The 23,805-nt window shown below is 42.3% G+C and overlaps 1 protein-coding gene across 1 annotated transcript in view; it reads left to right on the forward strand.

Moving 5' to 3' along the window:
• Nucleotides 1-23,805, forward strand: part of GSG1 (germ cell associated 1) — a 25,126-nt gene continuing 1,321 nt past the window's right edge. The window contains 7 exon segments of the mRNA XM_037846438.1: nt 1-196; nt 10,455-10,770; nt 12,080-12,238; nt 12,937-13,077; nt 21,549-21,660; nt 23,693-23,756; nt 23,759-23,805. Coding sequence (XP_037702366.1) covers nt 149-196; nt 10,455-10,770; nt 12,080-12,238; nt 12,937-13,077; nt 21,549-21,660; nt 23,693-23,756; nt 23,759-23,805 — 887 coding nt within the window. The 5' untranslated portion in view covers nt 1-148.

The raw sequence follows: 23,805 nt of genomic DNA on the forward strand, positions 1-23,805 counted from the left end.
CTTTCCATCTTCTCCAACCCACACCACACCATCGCACCCCTCTGCTGGCAAGAGGGGACCTGATTCATCCTCACACTACTCATTCCACCTAACTGAATAAGAGCAAAAGTGAAACTGAAACTTCTTTGCCTCAGAACTTCATTAGCGAATGAGAGAGCCCTCTGAACTGATTCACAATGTTCGTGTCACCCAGGAGGTAGGTGGTAACTTGATTTTTGAAATCTCATGGTGTATCTCATATGTGTAAAATGTGTATCATCTAAGTGAAACTGAGAGAGCAGATGTTAAGTTCTATGCCAGAGAAGAGCGAGGCATCCCCAAGGTCCTGCTGGAACTGGGAAGCCGAGTGCAGCCTCAGCCTCTTTCCGGTCTGGGAGAATCTGCAGGGATCCTTCCAGACCCAGGAAAACCCTCAGTCAGCCAAGATTGCATAGACAGGTATCTCTGTTCGTTTAGGTTGGGACCCACACCTGGAAACGGCCTCCCTCCCCTCACACCAGGAGCTCCCAACTTTTCAGTCCAAAGCATTACTAAAAAAGCAAATGTTCAGTCTCATATATCTTGCTTTCCTCAGGAGAGAAAAATGAAGCTTACAATTAGCCAGGGAGATGATTGTGGAAGTCAAATGGGGAGCAATGTGGGGTGCTGTTTATTGGCTGAAAGCTAGAGATCTCAGGAGAGATAGGACCTAAGTAAGAGACTCTTCCCGGCCTGCAGATCAGAGCCAACAATTCTACAGAACCAGCCGTGTGGGCTCACCCAACTTCCCTAATTCAGAAGCAGCCCAAAGTGAATAGACTGTAAATGAGAGAAGCCTCAGAAGTGGCTGTGAACATGACAGAAAAAGCCAGTCACAGCTTAGAGTAAATTATACCATTTTTAATAACGATTTTCTAGGCGAGACATGAAAGAAATGAGAGTTTATTAATATATACCTGTGAATATAAAGTAGCCTTAATCCATTGCCTCATTCTGAATGAGTTTTCATAATCTGGCCTGAAATTTGTATATATTTTTAAAGGTGACCATGCCTTCCATTTACGAGGAGACTGAGCCCACAATCTTTGGAGATTCTGAATACAATTTACTAGTTTTGTAGCCTTGAGCAGGTCAAATGCTCCGAATCTAGAATGGAGATGCCCCTCTCAGGCTGCTTGTGAGGATTAAATGTGGTGTGTGTGAGGAGCCCAGCAAGATGCCTGATACAAGCAGAGCTTCACTTTCCCTTTTTTCCCTTAGCAGACAGCTTTTCACTAGCTCTTTGAACTTTTCAGAACTGTGAAGGAGGGCAACTCATTAATTTACCTCACATAACCATCGCTCAGGGAGGTTATGTGACCTGGTTCCCAAGGTCATGACGAACACACATTTGCTGCGGCATCGCAAGGACAAGGTTTCACCTCTTAGATCCAGGAAATAAGATAAAGACATACCCTTACTTCAGAATAGGGCCAGAGATTTGCCCCTTTAGCTGGAGGAGGAGGGGACAGGAAAATGCCTGACTTCGAGTTCCTCAGCAACCCAGCATCTCTTGACCTTTGGGCAGCAGTCCTGGGGGTGGGGAATTTATCAGGGAACCCAGCCTCTTCACTCCCTTCTGCCACGCCGGGGCCGCAAGGGGCCTCCAGCCACCGCACCAGGCAAACAGAGCGGCGGTCACGTCCCCTCCCTCTCCGGCTGGCAAGCCCCGGCCGCGTCCTTCTGGCTCTTTCCCTATCTCTGGGAGTGCCCCCGGGACACGGTTCTCCTCAGACGCAGGAAGACACACACCCAACGCCCCTGCCCCGCCCGGTCAGGAAGTCCAGAATGATCGGCCGCCGCTAGGGCGGGGCCTCGCCAAACAATTCAAAACCCAGTCCCCGTGCGTCGCCGTGGCAACGAGCGCCGCTGCTAGGCAACCGGGCGCCGTAGTAAATGGGAGGAGGGGCGGCGGAGGGCAGAAGGGAGCGGGGAGGGCGTTTACTCATCGAGGGAGGGGGGCCGAGGGGAGCCGGCTCCGGCACCCAGACGGCCCGGGGCGGGGGCGAAAGGAAAGGGCGAGAGGGGCGACCGCCCGCGGCCTCACCCTGGGTTCCCCTTGCGGGCCACTCCCGTTCCGTTCCCGGCCGCCCCGCCGTCCCCAGGGGTTCCCCGCGGGCCCCTTCACCCTCGCGTGAGCGATTGCCCCACAGGATGTGCAGCTGTGGCTGCCCCCGATTGACTCCAGCTGCTTAGGGGAGGGTGAAAAAAGGCGCTTCCTCTCCTGGAAATGACTGCATTAGCAAAAACCCTCAAACAATTCCAATACAAAGCGGAAAAGGAAAGGCAGGAGAGAGCAGGGAGAGGAGAGGCCCCGAAATGCTTTCTTTTTTTTTTTTTTTTGGTCCTTCCCACTGAGCATAACTTAGAAGTGTTCCCAGAACTCAGGACTCGAGTTAAGAAGACGGGATCCGTGTTTATTATGAGAACATTTGGAGTCATAGGAGATTAAACATGGTCACAGATGAAAATAATTAACTTGAAGGTGGGAAATCCCGGAGTTAAGTGTCCTATAGTGATGTTAATATATTGGACCCTCAGCAGGGGCATTTTGGTGGTGTTTCTCTTCCCTTCAGGGCTGGGAGACAGGTGTCAGAATGTCCTGTGTGTAGTCCTCCATTATCTTCATCAGCGAAGGAACCAAATGGCGGGTATGGACCCAAAAATTGTCACAAGAGCAACAAACTTTCAGAAGGTTCCAGATAAGTCATCTGAAAGGGCTCTAATCCATAGGGAATCAGGGAGCTTGGGAAAGGGCATAACATTTCCCATCTGTCACTGGCTTTTGAGCAATTTGTTTATACCCTGGTCTCTGTGAACTAAAGATAATACATGTCCATGAGATCATTGCTGTTTTCTGAGCTTTGCTCGTCCCAAAGCAGGAATGTTTCCACAGGTGGGAGGGAAATGTACTGGAGAAGGATCTGTTTGGTGAAAGTCTGGATGCTTCTGTGTAGAAATGTGTAGTGAGGGTGGAGGTGGGGACTTGTAGACCTGTGGATCCCCTTCTTACCTTTCCCTGCTCTTCCCAATGTGAATTGGGAGGATTCATGTCCACTTTAGCAACAGAAACCTATTTGGACAGACTTCTCTTTATTCACATCTGATCTCTACCCACAGGCTTCCCAACTGAATTCATGAGCCTTGTTTCCATTACAAACTGCATTTGCTCATTCATCCATCAATATTAGGACTAGGTTCTGAGGATCAATAATGAATAAAACATAGCTACTACTATATCAAGGAACTTAAAGTCAAGTGAGCATGACAGACAAGTAAACCATGGTGAGTTATATGAGAGAGGCACACACTAGCACGTGCAGGAGCAAAGAAGGCGGCCAGGTCAGTCAGTGACTGCTGAAACATTTACAATCCAGTCCAGCCTTTTGTTCTACCAGGAACAGAAGGGAGTTCATGGGGGTATGTATTGGCAGTCTGGCTCCTGGCGGAAAGACAGACACTAGTGGCAGAAGTTGCCAGTATGGATGGAGAAAAAAAAAAAAAAAAATCCACTGAGTCCCTTAGCCCCATGCTTTGGGCTTTGAGGCGGTCTGGTACACAATCTGCTCTGGTCCAGCATTCTTACCCATAGTTTTTATCACTTCTAATCTCCAGTGTATCCATAAAACAGTAAATTTGATCTTATTTACAAAGAAGGCATAGGTATCCCAAGATCACTGTTTCCCATTTGGCATGCTGAATAAATGTGGTTGTATAGTGCAGGAAACAGTGGCTGACTGAGTCCCAGCGATAAGCTTTGTGATGTCATAAATGTTGAGTTACGTGTATATATCCCTGTGGGACTAATCCTAAAATGCAAACAGTCCAATGTGCCAAAGTTAAATGCTGTTTAAATTATGGAATTTTCATGTCTGGGCTGAGTCATTAGCTTCTTAGCTTCTGAGCCCAGCCTAATGATGTTACTCTGACTAGCAAATTACCTTTTCTGTTCTAAGAGGGAAGAAAAAAATATTAACGTGCCCAAATTACAATGAAACTAAGTTGTGGATGATGGGCGCTGATTTTTGTGGCCAGGCCAAGAAACTCATGTTTTGCAAAAAAGAGGAAATAACAAGTTGTGGCTTAGGGTCCTTGAAGAGGGGATTCAAGACTCATATGGCTAGCAGCCACCCAGCTAGTCCATCATACACACAAAATGCATAGCCTCTTAAGGGGTAGAACCAGGTTTTGTGGAGGGCTAAAATAATAGAATTTTTATTTGGCAATTTATTTGGCAAATGTGGCAACAGGAACTTGGAAGGGACCTGAGTAAGCAAGGGACCAGAAGCTGATGTTCCTTAGCTTTTTTCTAAATTACCCATTGGACCTCCTCATGTTATACACTAAGACCCTGCCGCTCCCATTCCCTTTTCCCTGGAGAAGGCAAATTTCAGATTATAAAGGCATAGGAGGTGCAGTTTATGAGCAGAGGCAATAAAAACCAAAGACATAAGGCTGTGCCAAGTAGTGACTCAAGCGGGATATGAGAAGTGTCTGCAAGTATTTAGAGGGTGTAAGTTCAGAGAAGGAAAAAGAATTGTTCACTGTTCTGGGGTGGAAAGGGAACGAGCATACAATAAAGAAAAGGGAACGAGCATACAATAAAGAAAAATGTGCACAAAACTCATCAGGAAACGTTGACTAAATGTAGTTTCTGATAACATGGAGCTGTATTTCCCATGGGAAGTATTTGAGGATCTATTGAGTCACCGAAAACTGGAACTGGCAACAAAAATGTGCTACAGGAAACAATCCTACAAAGACAACCTCAAGGGAGTGGCTGGATGCCCCCAAAGATCACTCTGAGCCCTGAATTCCATAAGAATGACACATGGCATTCTGTAGATTAGTATTTGGGGAGAAGGCCAAATGAAGAGAAAAAGAGAACAATCACACTAGCAGCATCTCCACCCACATTTTGCTGACTGATTGGGGGTGAACAGTAACTGAAAGAGGAAAAAATATGAGGAGATAGCACCACCCAGCGTTGAGATGAAAACCATGTAGCCAGGAAACCAAACCTGGTGGACAAGCAGGGCCTAAAACTCCAAGGAAACCAACAGCCAATGCAACAGTAAAAAGTGATTAACAAATCCCTGCTCCCTTCTCTCAAATCAGAGTGAGCTCTGTCCTAACGAATAAACGGTTGCTTGGATTATTTAGGAATTTCCCTGGACATAAACACGTGTATCAAATGTGCTAACAGTCTAAAAGTAGTAGTGAGAATATTGGGTGAGAAAGACCGGAACATACAAGACAGATTTAGCTAAAATGTAGGTTAATTCAAACACTCTGAAGTTAAAGGGAACCTGCCTTTGATTCCACAAACCAACTGCACAAATACACAATGGGGAAAACCTGGCCTAGTAGGAAATGTGGAAGAGGTGGGGAAGGGCAGGGCAGGATATAGAGGGCTTCATGAAATGTAAGTGCTATAACGAGCTCAGTATGTCAGCCAAGTATCATTGTATGGTACATTAATTCCCTGGGTATACTTTAAGAGCTTTCTGAAATTACAGATTCCTGGGCCTCATCCCAGAACTACTTCACAATCTCTCAAAATTGGGCCCAAGAATCTGCATATTTTCCAAAGTTGCAAAGATTATTCTGATGCTCAGTCAGAATTCAAAACTGCTGTAAAATAAGGGAGAGTTCTTTGAGGAATTTACAATCAAGAGGGGAGAGATAAATAATTATAATGGAATATAGAGAGTGCTATGAGAAAGGTACAGTGTCATGAAGAGGGGACTGTTATTTGGGAAGAAAGGGTTCAAAGAATGAGTGACTTTTTAAACCAATCTTGAGATGCAGTTGATCAGGTAAAAAGAGCTTGAAGGAGTTCCTGGCAGAAGGAAGAGCATCTGCAAAGGCACGGAGGATAAAAGTCCAGAGTGTTTAGGGAGCCACCACGGTTGCAGAATGTTTCCCAATCTTGTCATCCCAATTAATTTTACAATTTTTGAGGATAGAAAGAACAACTTGTTCTTTTAGCGACCACCAGCCAGAAGATACAAAATTGATCTCTTATTGTTTTGTCAGGTTATTTTAAAAAAAATTTTAGAAACCCCTTTTTAAAAAATGAAAGATTTTCATTCATTTGCCTGAAGGTTGGGGGAGAAGTGGAATGTAACTATAGGATTGCCGAACCTGGAATTTACTTCTCTCTCATCCTACTCCATCCCTCATCCTCAACCCATCCCCACCCACCTCTTTCTCTCTGAATCTCTCTTTCAGCAATTCATGTGAAGTGAGGTTAATAATCCTTACTAATGATTCTAAGTAGAAGGTAGAAACCAGCAATGGCACAAGGAAGCGAATTCTTGTTCTTGTCTCCATGAGGCCCTGACGCTGCAGATTGTAAAGCTTACTCAAAGGGATGGAAAACCCTACTCAAGGAAATGGGGACTTTTGTAGCAACGGTATCTCTGTAATATTTTTTAATGCAATTTTATTGAGATATATTCACATAACCTACAGTCATCCAAAGTGCACAGTTGTTCACAGTATCATCATATAGTTGTGCATTCATCATCATAATCAATTTTTGAACATTTTCATTACTCCAAAAAAAAATAAGAATAAAAATAAAAGTAAAAAAGAACACCCAAAACATCCCCTACCCCCCATGCCCATTATTCATTTACTTTTTGTCCCCATTTTTCTACTCATCTGTCTATACACTGGATAAAGGGAGTTTGAGCCACAAGAGTTTCACAATCACACAGTCACACCGTATAAGCTATATAGTTATACAATCATCTTCAAATATCCAGGCCACCAGATTGCACTTCAACTGTAATATTTTCTGTTTCTTCCATAAAGTCAAGCTCAATCTATTCACATCAGTTACCTAGGGAATGGCAGTTGGTTGGAAACTCAACTATAATTTACATTTTAAAGAAACTTACTTTATGAATGCAAGCCCTTGCTTCTTCGTGCTTAATCCCAGATCCCCATTGGCAAGCCCTCCTGTGTAATCTCACAGAACAGCTGGGCCACGATTGGTTTGTCAATTATTAAATGTCCATGTTCCTTGTAAGGCAGCATTTATTCATGCGGCACTCCAAAAAGTATAAGATAGAAGGGGTGGGGTCAGGGAGAGCATGGAAAGGCAGTTTTCATTATTTCAGTATTAAACCAATGGGATTTGGAGTGCAGGTGACACCCTGTGGTCCTTCTGAACAAGCCACAAGACACTGATCATGGCCAAGGTAACCAGCTCCCCTTCTTAGCGCTCAGGAAACACACCCCATAGCTGCTTTGCTCCTGATTCTTCTAAGAGGTATGCCTGTCTTATCAATTTTTGTGCTTACTAGCTTATGCTAATTCCAAGTTTGTGAACTTATGTTGTTGGAAGAATTACTGAGTTTCAGGCACCAATGTGCTTCCTACTAATCTGAGCCTCCAAATGTCAGGGAAGCCACCTCTGTCCCTTTTCTGGAGAGTAAGGGGTCACCTTGGCATGGGGCCTGTAAGCCTATGTGATGATAGAGATTTTTTTCACCATCAACTGTGCCTTAAAGAAACCACTGCAAAAAAGAAAAAAAAAAAGTTCTTCCAATTCAAGAGGTAGCTGGATCCTAGGGAGAAAGGACATGTTTTCATGTCTTCAGGGAGTAGTGAAATACATGACAGGCCATGGCACTATAGGTGTTGAAGATAATCCTGAAAATGAGGCTCCTTATGTCTGTCCTTGGTAGATACTCCCTTTGGAAGGACCCTCTTAGCTTCATCCGTTTCATCCTTTGTTTCTCAAATCACCTCTTCCTTAAATTAATTACCACCTTGGTGCTGCAAGGTGGGTATACCTTGGTGTGGGATTTGTTATTCTTTATTTCTGAATTACCTTGGTAAATAACTTACAGGTATGTGTAACTTGAAATAAATTGAGTTCAGAGTTAAAATCTGATGTGATGTAGACACATTTCCAAATCAAATAAGATTGAAAGTCAAGTTATTGAAAATGAACCCTGAGATTACAAAATTTAGAATTGCCAAAATTCTTGGTTTAATCTTTATACAGAATGATTATTAATAAATATATTAAGCTGGAAGCCCATTTCCTACTGGAGCGATGGATATAAGAGTAATTAGAAAGGATAACTTATAGTAACAGAATAATGACTGATACAAAGGGGATTTTCATAACTAAAAGATAAAAACATTCTTTTTCAGGATGGGGGAAACATACATCTTCTGTATCTGACAATATAAGATCCTTCCTCCTTCCAGAGGCTGTGGTTTTTGAGTCCTTAGTTTTGGTCACCCAGAGTCTAGCAAGGACTGACAATTCTTGGTGGAGTGGATTTTTAAAAAAAATCATATTAGCATATTGCTTTCCAGAAGCTGTTTTTATGTTTTGCATATGGGTTTTTATATACATATGAACCTTATATATTTTTTTGCCATAAATATGCATTTTGTGGTGTACACTGTTTCAGTTCCTGGAAATTCTGAAGAATAAACTGTTATATTTCTAAGATAAAGTTCCCTGTAAAGTATAGACAATGTTAAGCTAGAGATGATGAGAGAGGCAGAAGTTATGGCCCTGTCCTATTTAGCTATGGTTGTATTTATGTCTCTTAAGCTAAGCAGATTTTGTTCTGATTAATTCTAATACAAGAGATCCCCTGGAAATCTCAAGATGGCTTTCTCTAAGAAGCAACTGTCAGCAACTAAGCCTTGGACTTCTTTTTGTTCACTATGTATTCATATAACAGTACACATTGCTCCATAACACAAAGTGCAAAATGTAAAAATTTCTTTAGTGTTCCAAATCAAATTAAATCTGGCTCCAAGCCCCTACTCACCAAAGTTGACAAATCCAACACTGGTCATTGCACTTAGAACGAAATGCAGGGAAACACAGGGGAGGGGAGGGGCTCCGGGCCAGAGCCACCGGCCACTGTCCTTCCTGCTGCTACACACTGTGTCCCCATCTTGAGCCAGGCACTGCTGCCCCTCCAGGCTCCTCTCTGCCGAACGAGGTTTTGGCCCTGGACATCTTCCCCCTTGCTCCAATGCCAGGACACTTGGGGTCCAGCCTCCCCAGGCACCATGCGGCCACCTCCTACTTAAGATTCTGTCATCTCATGGCAGTGGGCGGAAGCTGGGCCCAGATCTCTACCTCTCTCAGAACCCATGAACCTCATCTCTTCTCTAGGACCAAGGGTTTCAATAGGCCCTCACCCCAGTTGGTTCACTGTCCTCTTTATCCTCAAAGCCCCATAGTCTCCATCTGCTCCCCTGGGGATGATCCAGTGTAACATTTGTTGGTAAAACAAATCCCCTTTTACTCCTTTCAGGTGAGTTTGTCATACTTGGCAGGGAGGGGGGGCACCAATAAATCACTTGGTTACAATACCAAATACCTCCGTAAGTCAGTGCTGCTGCTTTAAAATGAAGACATTCATCAACATGATAAAACCAAAAATAATTAAAACAAAGAATATTTAGAGTGCTCTCAATTCCTTTTCTAAACCTTATATATGGGAGCCTCACTGCCTTAATCGTATTCTGACTGAGGTTATTATCTGATGCTTACTAAAATCATCCTCAATTTAATAAGCAGTTTATTGAGTGAGAAAAATGTGCAAAATACTGTGCTAGACACAGGGGATGATAAAAATGAAAAAGACATGCTTGCTACCCAAAGGCAGCTTGAAATCTTGGAGGCAAGGTAAGAACATTGATCACAAATAAATCTGATAAGAGAACTGTCTTCACTTCCCATGGAAGGTGCCAGATAGGGGGCCTTCCTGAAGGAGATGGGATTTGGGTTGAGCCTTGAAGGGGCAGGATTTCAATCATGACTGGCCAACAGAAGTAATTGTAGTGATACAACATCACGCCCTCTAGAGCCTTGTTGAACCAAAGGCACCAGTTAATGATTGCAGGCCAATTAATCACTGCTGCTCAGAGCACATGCTGGGGAGCGGGAGAGGGAGGGTCATTATGGCACCATCTACCAAGATACATATATGTATTGTCCCTAAGGTTTGCCACCTGGGGGCCATGCAGAGAATATTGTCACCTTTTGAGGCAGATATGGAAGATTTGATTTGTTCACATCCAATTCACTCTGACTTCTGCATCCTTCATTATAATTTGTCCCACCTGGTGGATCACCTTTATCCCTAATTCTGTGTATTGCTGTATCATTCCCACAGTCCAGCCCCTCTCATTATTTGACCTATACAATCACAGCTCCTTTTCCATAGGAACCACACAAGGACCAGCTTGGACAAGCACCATAATGATGGTGCTTGCTCCAAGCCACTCCTGAAGCAAGCTTCCACATGGCTACCTGCAGAAAACTCCTACTGGCTGGTTATGCTTGTCAATGTTGGAGGAATGTGGCTTGCGTTTAGGGAGCAATAGGGAAGCCACCTCCAAGGACCAGCTCCCTTCCCTTTCATTGTGTTTGTCTCTTACAGATGGAGCCGAAGGTCCTCCCCAGCCAACGGACATTCGTATCTGCCCTCCTCAACATGCTGTCACTCAGCCTCTCCACAACATCCCTGCTCAGCAAATACTGGTTTGTGGGCACACAGAAGGTGCCCGAGCCCCTGTGCAGGAAAGGTCTGGCAACCAAATGCTTTGATGTGCAGATGTCCTTGGATGGGGGCAGTGCCAGCACACCAGCCCAGGAGGTGGTGCAATGCAGCTGGGAGACTGGGGATGACCACTTCTCCTTCAGCACCTTCCACAGTGGCTTGTGGCTATCCTGTGAAGAAACCGTGGAAGAACCAGGTAGCCCATCTCACCCCATCTGCCTGATTTTTCTCCCCAAGGAAACTTACCCAGGCAGAGAACCAGTTAGGATAGCTAAGGGCTGGGGCAGCAGTGGGAAGTACAACATTCCCCCATATCTGATGGGGCTTCACCTCCAACCAAGCTCAGCATCTTCCACCTCTACAGAGCATCCCTTCTCAATAGGGTTCCCTTTAAATAAGGTCAAAAGTCCCATCTGGTTTTTCACCTCCTGCCTCTTTAGTAGACTGCGAACAAAAGGCCTCACTGGCTTAAGAGTATTAACCTTGAGGATTTCTTTGAGACCTTTAACATTAGGAGAATTTTCCATTCTAGTGAAATGCTGTTTTACAAACAAAACAAGGATAGATGAGTATTGTAGAAAAGCCCTAGCTCTGCCCACATTATTATATGACTAACTTCATTTCTGCAGCTTGGGTTGAAAGGATCAGAGTAGGTCACTTTTAAAGCCCCTTCTTCCATCCCCTACCAAACAAAAAAGTGTTTTCTCATTATAAGTAATATTGTTACAATTTAAAAGACAGGAACTGAAGCCAGAGAGGGTACCTGGATAGTGTAAGGGAGCCCTTGACAAGCAGCAGACATACCCTCCCAGGTCTCTTATCTCTTGGTGGATAAAGCTGGCAATGGGTTTGAGTCAATGTGTATCCCCGGGTTAGGAAGAATCAGACAGAGGACAGCTCCTCCTCCTCCCTGCACAGAGCATTCAAGGTCACCCTGTGCCCTGGGAAGAGAGCACCTGGCAGTGAATTTTTCCCAATGACCAGAAACATGTACAATTAGAGCTCTGCCACGTCTTCCTATGTGGGCTGAGGGAAAAGGAGTTGGAAGAGGAATATAAATGTGTGTATTTACATTTATATTTAAATTATATTGTGCCATTTAGCACTGCTCCAACCCCAGCGCTGGAGACAATTTAGAGCCAGTCAGTGCAGTGGTACAGTGCCAACAAGATGGTATTGGTTAACACAAGGATCATTAACTCTTTTGGATACAGAATATGGGAACATTTCCCTGTGTAGGCGCTCTCAGGGAAATGTCTTCCTCTTCATTATCAGGAATTGTAATAGAAAGGAATCTTGCGTGACTGTTGCCTGTGCCATTAATTCATTCATCCATACATTCCTTCCTGCTTTGAAAAAGTGACATTTATTGAGTGTCTTCTACATGTTAGGCAGGCATCGTGCCAGAGCGAATGGAGCAGCACCAGGTATGGGATGGGGAAAGCTTTCATCCTAGTGATCCAAGGAAGCAACTCCGTGAATGCTGTGCCTTGGATATGTTTCAGGGAAGTGCCGAAGTTCCACTGAACTCACACCACCAACCGAGAGAGGTGAGAAAGGACTACTGGAATTTGCCACGTTGCGTCACCCCACTCTCCGATCTGGAGGGAAGCGGTTAATGGAGAAGGCTTTCCTCCCCCATCTTCCCTTGGGGATTGTGGCAAGTATGTGGGTTTGATAAAGTGTTTAGTTGCCATTGATTTGGGTCTCTCTTGATCTAAACTGTACTATAGATCTCCTGCTCTTCTCTTCCTCTGCACCCTACTGGGCAACAATGATTTTTCCTACAGATGACTTGCATTTGCTGCAGCAATGCAAAAACAAACAGCAGAAAGAAAGAGTTCACAAATAGAAAACCACCAACTGCTCTAACCTACCCTTTCACTAGCTGTTGCCAAGTAACCATGCTGAATAGTTCAGTTTTACTTTTTTTCCTCCAATAATTTTTTTTTGTAAAATAGAAGGAAAGAAGGGCAGGAGGCAGGGAGGGAAGAAAGAAAATAAACAAAACTGATTGTCCCAAAATTAAGTAAGAAAAAAGACTCAAAAATGATAATTAGCAGTTATATCCTTGCAAGATTTTACAAAAATTGAATGATTTCTTCTCAAATATTCCTAATGGTATTTATAGTCATCAAGTTTACATGATTATGTGTCAGTCACTACTCAGACTGGGAGCTGGGGGTTGATATCAAAGAACCCCAAATTAGGTAATGTTCCTGGCTGGTTTCAGCTGTGTCTCACTCTCCCCCTTCTCTAGGCTCCTAGCCTTTTAACTTCTAACAAGCATCATATGTTCACCTGTTTGTTTGGTTATTTGACTGTCAGGTTGAGTGTTCTTTCTTCCTCTGATTTCTGACAGAAATCCCGGGTGCCCAAATCACCTGCTTTGGACTGCAGTTCGTCAGTTTCCTCCTTCTACTAATGGACTTGCTGTTCACTGCAAACCCTGGCCGTGGGCTCAAACGGAGTACCTTTTCTGCTATTTCCTCCACCCAGTCAGGTGAGTGCTTCCCAAGGCAGAGAGGTGGTTGTCCTCAGCCACCATTGAAGCAGTAGCTAGAGTGCTTAAGTGTGCATCCCAAGGGAAGGTAGGAGCCCAAAGGTGATACAGAGGCTGGAGATGTGAGATATAGTACAGACATTTTTTTTTTTTTAATCATCATTTTATTGAGATATATTCACATACCACGCAGTCATACAAAACAAATTGTACTTTCGATTGTTTACAGTACCATTACATAGTGGTACATTCATCACCTAAATCAATCCCTGACACCTTCATTAGCACACACACAAAAATAACAAGAATAATAATTAGAGTGAAAAAGAGCAATTGAAGTAAAAAAGAACACTGGGTACCTTTGTCTGTTTGTTTCCTTCCCCTACTTTTCTACACATCCATCCATAAACTAGACAAAGTGGAGTTTGGTCCTTATGGCTTTCCCAATCCCATTGTCACCCCTCATAAGCTACATTTTTATACAACTGTCTTCGAGATTCATGGGTTCTGGGTTGTAGTTTAATAGTTTCAGGTATCCACCACCAGCTACCCCAATTCTTTAGAACCTAAAAAAGGTTGTCTAAAGTGTGCGTAAGACTGCCCACCAGAGTGATCTCTCGGCTCGTTTTGGAATCTCTCTGCCACTGAAGCTTATTTCATTTCCTTTCACATCCCCCTTTTGGTCAAGAAGATGTTCTCCATCCCACGATGCCGGGTCTACATTCCTCCCCGGGAGTCATATTCCACGTTGCCAGGGAGATTCACTTCCCTGGGTGTCTGATCCCACGTAGTGGGGAGGGCAGTGATTTCACCTTTCAAGTTGGCTTAGCCAGAGAGAGAGGGCCACATCTGAGCAACAAAGAGGCATTCAGGAGGAGACTCTTAGGCACAAATACAGGGAGGCCTAGCCTCTCCTTTGCAGCAACCGTCTTCCCAAGGGTAAAACTTATGGTAGAGGGCTCAACCCATCAAACCACCAGTCCCCTATGTCTGTGGTCATGTTAGCAACCATGGAGGTGGGGTAGGCGAATACCCCTGCATTCTCCACAGGCTCCTCAAGGGGGCACTACATCTTTTTTTTTTTTTTTTAACTTGTTTCTCTTTTTTCTTTTTTTTTTTTTTTAACTTTCCCTTCTTTTTTGAATCAACTGTATGAAAAAAAAAGTTAAAAAGAAAACAAACATACAATAAAAGAACATTTCAAAGAGACCATAACAAGGGAGTAAGAAAAAGACAACTAACCTAAGATAACTGCTTAACTTCCAACATGTTCCTACTTTACCCCAAGAAAGTTACATAATATAGCAACATTTCAGTGAACTTGTTCCTACTACATCCATCAGAAATTCAGAAATTAACAGACCATAGTCATTTCTGGGCATCCCCAGAACGTTAAATAGCTTATCTGTTCTTCTTGGATTATTGTTCCCCCTTCCTTAATTGCTCTCTACTGCTAGTTCCTCTACATTCTACATTATAAACCATTTGTTTTACATTTTTCAAAGTTCACATTAGTGGTAGCATATAATATTTCTCTTTTTGTGCCTGGCTTATTTCACTCAGCATTATGTCTTCAAGGTTCATCCATGTTGTCATATGTTTCACCAGATCGTTCCTTCTTACTGCCGCGTAGTATTCCATCGTGTGTATATACCACATTTTATTTATCCACTCATCTGTTGAAGGACATTTGGGTTGTTTCCATCTCTTGGCAATTGTGAATAATGCTGCTATGAACATTGGCGTGCAGATATCTGTTCGTGTCACTGCTTTCCGATCTTCCGGGTATATACCGAGAAGTGCAATCGCTGGATCGAATGGTAGCTCTATATCTAGTTTTCTAAGGAACTGCCAGACTGACTTCCAGAGTGGCTGAACCATTATACAGTCCCACCAACAATGAATAAGAGTTCCAATTTCTCCACATCCCCTCCAGCATTTGTAGTTTCCTGTTTGTTTAATGGCAGCCATTCTAACCGGTGTTAGATGGTATCTCATTGTGGTCTTAATTTGCATCTCTCTAATAGCTAGTGAAGCTGAACATTTTTTCATGTGTTTCTTGGCCATTTGTATTTCCTCTTCAGAGAACTGTCTTTTCATATCTTTTGCCCATTTTATAATTGGGCTGTCTGTACTATTGTCATTGAGTTGTAGGATTTCTTTGTATATGCAAGATATCAGTCTTTTGTCAGATACATGGTTTCCAAAAATTTTTTCCCATTGAGTTGGCTGCCTCTTTACCTTTTTGAGAAATTCCTTTGAGGTGCAGAAACTTCTAAGCTTGAGGAGTTCCCATTTATCTATTTTCTCTTTTGTTGCTTGTGCTTTGGGTGTAAAGTCTAGGAAGTGGCCTCCTAATACAAGGTCTTGAAGATGTTTTCCTACATTATCTTCTAGGAGTTTTATGGTACTTTCTTTTATATTGAGATCTTTGGTCCATTTTGAGTTAATTTTTGTGTAGGGGGTGAGGTAGGGGTCCTCTTTCATTCTTTTGGATATGGATATCCAACTCTCCCAGCCCCATTTGTTGAAAAGACCATTATGGCTCAGTTCGGTGACTTTGGGCCATAGATCTGAGGGTCTATCTCTGAATTCTCAATTCGATTCCATTGATCTATATGTCTATCTTTGTGCCAGTACCATGCTGTTTTGGCAACTGTGGATTTATAATAAGCTTCAAAGTCAGGGAGTGTAAGTCCTCCCACTTCGTTTTTCTTTTTTAGAGTGTCTTTAGCAATTCGAGGCATCTTCCCTTTCCAAATAAATTTGATAACTAGCTTTTCCAAGTCTGCAAAGTAGGTTGTTGGAATTTTGATTGGGATTGCATTGAACCTGTAGATGAGTTTGGGTAGAATTGACATCTTAATGACATTTAGCCTTCCTATCCATGAACATGGAATATTTTTCCATCTTTTAAGGTCCCCTTCTATTTCTTTTAGTAGAGTTATGTAGTTTTCTTTGTATAGGTCTTTTACATCTTTGGTTAAGTTGATTCCTAGGTACTTGATTTTTTTAGTTGCTATTGAAAATGGTATCTTTTTCTTGAGTGTCTCTTCAGTTTGTTCATTTCTAGCATATAGAAACATTACTGACTTATGTGCATTAACCTTATATCCCGCTACTTTGCTAAATTTGTTTATTAGCTCTAGTAGGTGTATCGTTGATTTCTCAGGGTTTTCTAGATATAAGATCATATCATCTGCAAACAATGACGGTTTTACTTCTTCTTTTCCAATTTGGATGCCTTTTATTTCTTTGTCTTGCCGGATTGCCCTGGCTAGCACTTCCAGCACAATGTTGAATAACAGTGGTGACAGCGGGCATCCTTGTCTTGTTCCTGATCTTAGAGGGAAGGCTTTCAGTCTCTCACCATTGAGTACTATGCTGGCTGTGGGTTTTTCATATATGCTCTTTATCATGTTGAGGAAGTTTCCTTCAATTCCTACCTTTTGAAGTGTTTTTATCAAAAAGGGATGTTGGATTTTGTCAAATGCTTTTTCAGCATCTATTGAGATGATCAATTGATTTTTCCCTTTCGAGTTTTTAATGTGTTGTAATACATTGATTGTTTTTCTTATGTTGAACCATCCTTGCATGCCTGGAATGAACCCCACTTGGTCATGGTGTATGATTTTTTTAATGTGTCTTTGGATTCGATTTGCAAGTATTTTGTTGAGGATTTTTGCATCTATATTCATTAGGGAGATTGGCCGGTAGTTTTCCTTTTTTGTAGCATCTTTGCCTGGTTTTGGTATTAGATTGATGTTAGCTTCATAAAATGAGTTAGGTAGTGTTCCATTTTTTTCAATGTTTTGAAAGAGTTTGAGTAAGATTGGTGTCAGTTCTTTCTGGAAAGTTTGGTAGAATTCCCCTGTGAAGCCATCTGGCCCTGGGCATTTATTTGTGGGAAGATTTTTGATGACTGATTGGATCTCTTTGCTTGTGATGGGTTGGTTGAGGTCTTCTATTTCTTCTCTGGTCAGTCTAGGTTGTTCATATGTTTCCAGGAAATTGTCCATTTCTTTTACATTATCCAGTTTGTTGCCATACAGTTGTTCATAATATCCTCTTATAATTTTTTTAATTTCTTCAGGATCTGCAGTTATGTCACCTTTTTCATTCATTGTTTTGTTTATATGGGTCTTCTCTCTTTTTGATTTTGTCAGTCTAGCTAGGGGCTTGTCAATCTTGTTGATCTTCTCAAAGAACCAACTTTTGGTGATATTTATCCTCTCTATTGTTTTTTTGTTCTCTATGTCATTTATTTCTGCTTTAATCCTTGTTATTTCTTTTCTTGTACTTGGTTTAGGATTGGTTTGCTGTTCATTTTCTAGCTTCTTCAGTTGATCCATTAGTTCTTTGATTTTGGCTCTTTCTTCCTTTTTAATATATGCGTTTAGTGCTATAAATTTCCCCCTTAGCACTGCTTTTGCTGCATCCCATAGGTTTTGGTATGTTGTGTTCTCATTTTCATTCATCTCTATATATTTAGCAATTTCTCTTGCTATTTCTTCTTTAACCCACTGATTGTTTAGGAGTGTGTTGTTTAACCTCCAGGTATTTGTGAATTTTCTAAGTCTCTGATGGTTATTGACTTCTAATTGTATTCCATTGTGGTCAGAGAATGTGCTTTGAATAATTTCAATCTTTTTAAATTTATTGAGGCTTGTTTTATGTCCCAGCATATGATCTATTCTGGAGAAAGTTCCGTGAGCACTAGAAAAGTATGTGTATCCTGGTGATTTGGGATGTAATGTCCTGTAGATGTCTGTTAAATCTAATTCATTTATCAGATTGTTTAGGTTTTCAATTTCCTTATTGGTCTTCTGTCTGGTTGATCTATCTATAGGAGAGAGTGATGTGTTGAAGTCTCCCACAATTATTGTGGAAACATCAATTGCTTCCTTTAGTTTTGCCAGTGTTTCTCTCATGTATTTTGTGGCACCTTGATTGGGTGCATAGACATGTACGATTGTTATTTCTTCTTGCTGAATTGCCCCTTTTATTAGTATGTAGTGGCCTTCTTTGTCTCTCAAAACATCCCTGCATTTGAAGTCTATTTTATCTGAGATTAATATTGCTACACCTGCTTTCTTTTGGCTGTAGCTTGCATGAAATATTTTTTTCCATCCTTTCACTTTCAGTTTCTTTGTGTCCCTGTGTCTAAGATGAGTCTCTTGTATGCAACATATTGATGGTTCATTTTTTTTGATCCATTCTGCGAATCTATATCTTTTAATTGGGGAGTTTAATCCATTTACATTCAACGTTAAAACCGTGAAGGCATTTCTTGAATCGGCCATCTTATCCTTTGGATTATGTTTGCCATATTTTTCCCTCTCTCTATTAATATCCTTTATTGTACCCATACCGAATCTCTTTAGTACTGAACCTTTCTCCAAGTCTCTCTGTCCTGTCTTTGTTTCTCTGTCTGTAGGGCTCCCTTTAGTATCTCCAGTAGGGCAGGTCTCTTGTTAGCAAATTCTCTCAGCATTTCTTTGTCTGTGAAAAATTTAAGCTCTCCCTCAAATTTGAAGGAGAGCTTTGCTGGATAAAGTATTCTTGGCTGGAAATTCCTCTCACTCAGAATTTTAAATATATCGTGCCACTGCCTTCTTGCCTCCATGGTGGCTGCTGAGTAGTCACTACTTAGTCTTATGCTGTTTCCTTTGTATGTGGTGAATTGCTTTTCTCTTGCTGCTTTCAGAACTTGCTCCTTCTCTTCTATGTTTGACAGTGTGATCAGTATATGTCTCGGAGTGGGTTTTTTTTTGGATTTATTCTATTTGGAGTTCGCTGAGCATTTATGATTTGTGTATTTATGTTGTTTAGAAGATTTGGGAAGTTTTCCCCAACAATTTCTTTGAATACTCTTCCTAGACCTTTACCCTTTTCTTCCCCTTCTGGGACACCAATGAGTCTTATATTCGGACGTTTCATATTATCTATCATATCCCTGAGGTCCATTTCGATTTTTTCAATTTTTTTCCCCATTCTTTCTTTTATGCTTTCATTTTCCATTCTGTCATCTTCCAGGTCACTGATTCGTTGTTCAACTTCCTCTAGTCTTGTACTATGAATGTCCAGAATCTTTTTAATTTGGTCAACAGTTTCTTTAATTTCCATAAGATCATCCATTTTTTTATTTAGTCTTGCAATGTCTTCTTTATGCTCTTCTAGGGTCTTCTTGATTTCCTTCATATCCCGTACTATGGTCTCATTGTTCATCTTTAGTTCTTTGAGTAGCTGCTCTAGGTGCTGTGTCTCTTCTGGTCTTTTGATTTGGGTGCTTGGGCTTGGGTTATCCATATCGTCTGGTTTTTTCATATGCTTTATAATTTTCTGTTGTTTTTGGCCTCGTGGCATTTGCTGAACTTGATAGGGTTCTTTTAGGGTTTGTAGACCAATTGAAGTCCTTATCTCTAATTTATCAGATCTACAGCTTCGTGGAGTACACTTTCTCTAACTAACCAGCAGGTGGCAACCACGAGCCACCTGTTCTCCACAAGCCAGATCTCCCCTGCTTAGCCTTTTTGGTGAGCGGGGGAGTGAGTCTTATGGGGCCCAATTGGTGTACCAAGCTTGCGTGTGTAGTTGGTGTTGCCTGCCCTGTATGTGGGGCGTGTTTCTGGGCAGTCGGGGAGGGGGGGTGGCCCTAACAATCAAATCTCCCTGATGATCCTAGAGTTTTAAAGCTGCTGCAATAGTCTAATCCTTCAGTTCAGTCCTGCCACAGTTTGTCTCTGCCACTGACCCACAAGTCTTTGGTATTGGCGTATGGCTCCTGAGACTTGCAAGTGGGCCCCTCTTCCAGGCTTTGCACCCCGGGTCCTCTGTTGAGGGATGACTGTGCTATGTCACAGGTGAGTGCCGTCCCCCCAGGGCAGTTCTGGGCTGCTGGGCTGTGTAGGGAGGCTCCCAGTCTGCTCAAATGATGGCTGAATGGGGCTCTGTTAATTCACACTGCTCCACCTTCCCAGCTCTGGGACATTCAGCTGAGGTTGCAGGGAAGGCTAATGTCCACGCCCAGTTTTGTGGTGTGTGCCTGTTATTTGAAGCACTTCCGTCACACTGGGTTGTCTGGGGCAGCTCTGGGCTATGGGGCTGGCGATGGGCAGGAGTGTTTCCTGTCCACCAGGATGGTGGCTGTGAGCGGACACCCCCCTTTTCTTGGGAAGTTGTGTTGTTTAGTGAATTTTCTCAGCCACTGTTTAGTGAATTTTCTCAGCCACTGGATTATTGCCTTTTGCCTCAGAGCTCTCTTAGTTCTGCTCTTGACTTGACATGCCCAAATTGCAATTCTTTGAAGCTTTCTGTATTGAGCTTCTTAGAGTAATTGTTTTAGAAAAAGCAAAAAGGATTTAAAAAAAAAAAAAAAAAACGGCCCTCCTCAGAGATCTAATGGGTTATTGAAATGCTAATAGACAAAGCAACCAGGGCCATTAAGGAAAGGTGCACAGGGCAGAGAGATCAGCTTTGCTTCGGGATTTGCATATGTGCCTCAAGGCCTGAGCTCCGCCCTTCCCCTTTCTGTGTTCACCAGAACTCCAAAAATCCTCTGCTTTTATTTTGGAGTTTTTCGTGTTGTTTTTTTTCTATGCCTGTCTCCTCTCTGCTGGGCTGGCTGCTCTCAGAGTCTCTGGTGTCTGGTCTCAGTCTATCTATGGTTGGAGTTTGAATCAGTAGAATGATTTTTCGATAAGAGCAGCCACTGCAGTTCTCCCTTCTCCTTCCCGGAGCTGACAGCCCCTCCTCCCCCGGGACTGAGCCTGGCAGGGAGGGGCGCGGGTCCCCTGGCCGCAAAAACTTACAGATTTCGCTGATCTCAGCAGTTCCACGTTTTCATGAGTGTTGTATGAAGTATGCCCAAAGACAGATTGCTCTGTGGTGTCCAGTCCACGCAGTTCCTGGCTTTTTACCTACTTTCCTGGAGGAGTAACTAAAACTTACAGCTCACCAGTCTGCCATCTTGCCCCGCCTCCCCAGTACAGAGATTTTTAAATTTTAAATTGAAATGGCATGTGAAATTTTATATTAGATCATTATATTCTGTAAAAGATGTTTTATCTCTAGGTTCCTTTTATTTGCAAGATTTCTCAATATGTAAAATATGTTGTTTGGTTAACAGTTGTGAAATATACAAGCATTTAGAGACCATTTCTGTTGGATAAAGTGAGAAAGGCCAATGGGGTACAAAAGTAAAAGGGAGCAGCAGCTCTACATGCAGCATTGACCCAGGGCTTTTTTACATGGCTCTAGACTAAACTTAGGGGTAACCTATTGCAAAGATATGCCTTTGAGGAGAAGCCCCCTTTGCAGATTAGTCTCCCTGGTAATGTGGTATATGGGCAAAGGAAAGCTCCAACATAGGCTACACCATGATCCAAAACAGGAAGTTGCCTCAAAATCATACTCTCAGTATGGCAATGTCAGCCTTTCTCTAAGGATTGTGCCCTCCTGTTCCTTTGTAGGCCTTCTGGGGATGCTAGCCCTTATGATGTATTCACAAGTTTTCCAGGCAACTGCCAACTTGAGTCCAGAAGATTGGAGGCCTCATGCTTGCAATTATGGCTGGGCCTTCTAGTAAGTGCTTATCATCTCCTGAACCTTTCTAGACCCTTCCCCAGCCAACCTTTATTAGATTTTATGCCCTCAACTAGATGGCTGCTCTGTGTCCTTTGCCTTCTCTTTATCCCTTATCCTGGAAGTCTGTCATGGTCAAAGAAGGCTAGATCATCAGGCCACATCCATTTTTTCTCCCCCTTCTGAGGAGGCACAGGGAGGATTCCTCTAGTTTTGTTTGTGAGGCTATTGTCTTGTCCAGTTGTTCTGCTGACTTAGCTGTAACAATTGCTTCCTTGTCTGGTATGTATGTTGCTCTTGGGAAATGAGAATGATTTTGTATGGCTTATGGAAATGATACTATATTTTCTAGTTATATTTTATGATTCAAGGTATTGGTGGACTGAAAAATGGAGAATTAGCCTTGAGATTTGGATTTAATGCCATTCCCTGTGAATGGCTCTCTCTTCTCCAGTGAAGCACTCTTCTTCCTCCTACCTCCATTCTTACTTCATCAAACTGTGTTAGAAAGTGTTTTCTGCCACAGTCATTTCTCTAATTCTTAAAGAACTAAGGGGTTAGTTATTTTAGATTTCTCCTTTTAAAAAGAGAAGCAGCAACCATTACAAAACAAATACATTCAAAGCTCAACTTTCCCTTTGTTTAAGAACTCCTCACTTTCCCCTTTCTCTCTTGAGGAGCCTGAATACTCCTTTTGCACTGCATAGTGGCTAATTTAGACTTAAACTGTCTTGGCTAAGTGCTAAGTACTTTAACAGTGCTGAAAAGATATGGTGCTGGGCCTTGATTTTCCATTCTAAAGGCAATATGTAAACCCATATAAACATTTTTCTTCCAATGTCTTTTATGAGATCCTATCCCTTTCTCATAGTTTAATATGTGCTATTTCATTCAGGTATCTTTGGTCTATTCCACCAGCCGTTTCATCAGCTTAGCTCATTTTTCCAGACCCACTGTTTCTCACCTTCTGTCTACCTTCAAGCCATTCTTGCCATAACAACTCCTTTGGTAGCTCAGGCTATCAAACTCCCACCAGAAACAGCCCCAGGCTGAGTCTATATAGTCAGAGGCAAGAAACAGGAACATACAGTACCAGCATGTGGCCTGGCTTTAACCATCACTTAGCCTCATGGAATCCCTCACTAACCTCAGATAAATTCCTGTTTCCTGAGCTTCTCAGAATTATGGAGAGACTTAGGGAGTTGACTTGCCAAATTTTTAAGAATGTGTTTGATATAGTTCCCTGTTGTTGTTTTCACATCTTCTTCTCCTTGAATCCATCAAGCTTCTCTTAATCTCCAGCTTCTTTTCCATCCATTATAAACTCCCTCAAGCCAAGAACCACACTGTTTTCATAATAAGCAAATTCCACTAGTGCAACCTATATCTCCAGATTTGTAGTAAATACTTCTTGAGTGATTCTCAGAGGCTCGACTCTGTAGATCCTAAGACGGCTAAGTCCAAAACAAAGAAAGGCAGAAGAGGGATGATTCTTCCTGGCATCTGAGTGAAGGAAAATCTGTGTGTATTGGGGTGGGGTGTGAAGGGTGAAGTGGGGTAGTGCATTAGGCTATGTCCACTGTATACAGCTGAGTTAAAGTTTGTAGAATCTTGGGGATTATACAAGGATAATTGCAGCATAGAAAACAGGAGTCAAAAAAAATCTCTATGTATATATTTTATATTAAATAGGCAGACCTGGGATAAAAGAACATGGCACACCCTGACAATTCAGTGAAAACAAATTCATTAAGCCCTTTGTCTGACTTTAATCTGCAAGTCATTCTCTCTTACTACAAAGCATTCAGAATATACCCTACTGAAACAGACCGAATTAAGTCCCTTTGCCCATAGTTCTTTACCTGGACATGGCAGAAGGCAGTACACTCAGGTTCTTAAATCCCTAAGAGGCATCAGCCTAGTCTACTAATAGGAAAGGATCACAGTAGTTTTTGTGTTTTTTCCACCTGTAAGAAAGACAGATTCTTAATGTCCAATTTTGTTTTGTTTTGATTTGTGTGTTTGTCTCTAGCACCTTCTGGATTTCCTTTACCTGCTGCATGGCATTTACTGTCAACCACCTTCAACAAATAACAACAGGATGGTGCTGGAGTTCAAGTGCAAGCACAGTGAGAGCTTCAAAAA

Source organism: Choloepus didactylus, chromosome 8 (genome assembly GCF_015220235.1).
Source record: "Choloepus didactylus isolate mChoDid1 chromosome 8, mChoDid1.pri, whole genome shotgun sequence".
In the NCBI taxonomy this organism is placed as follows: domain Eukaryota; kingdom Metazoa; phylum Chordata; class Mammalia; order Pilosa; family Megalonychidae; genus Choloepus; species Choloepus didactylus.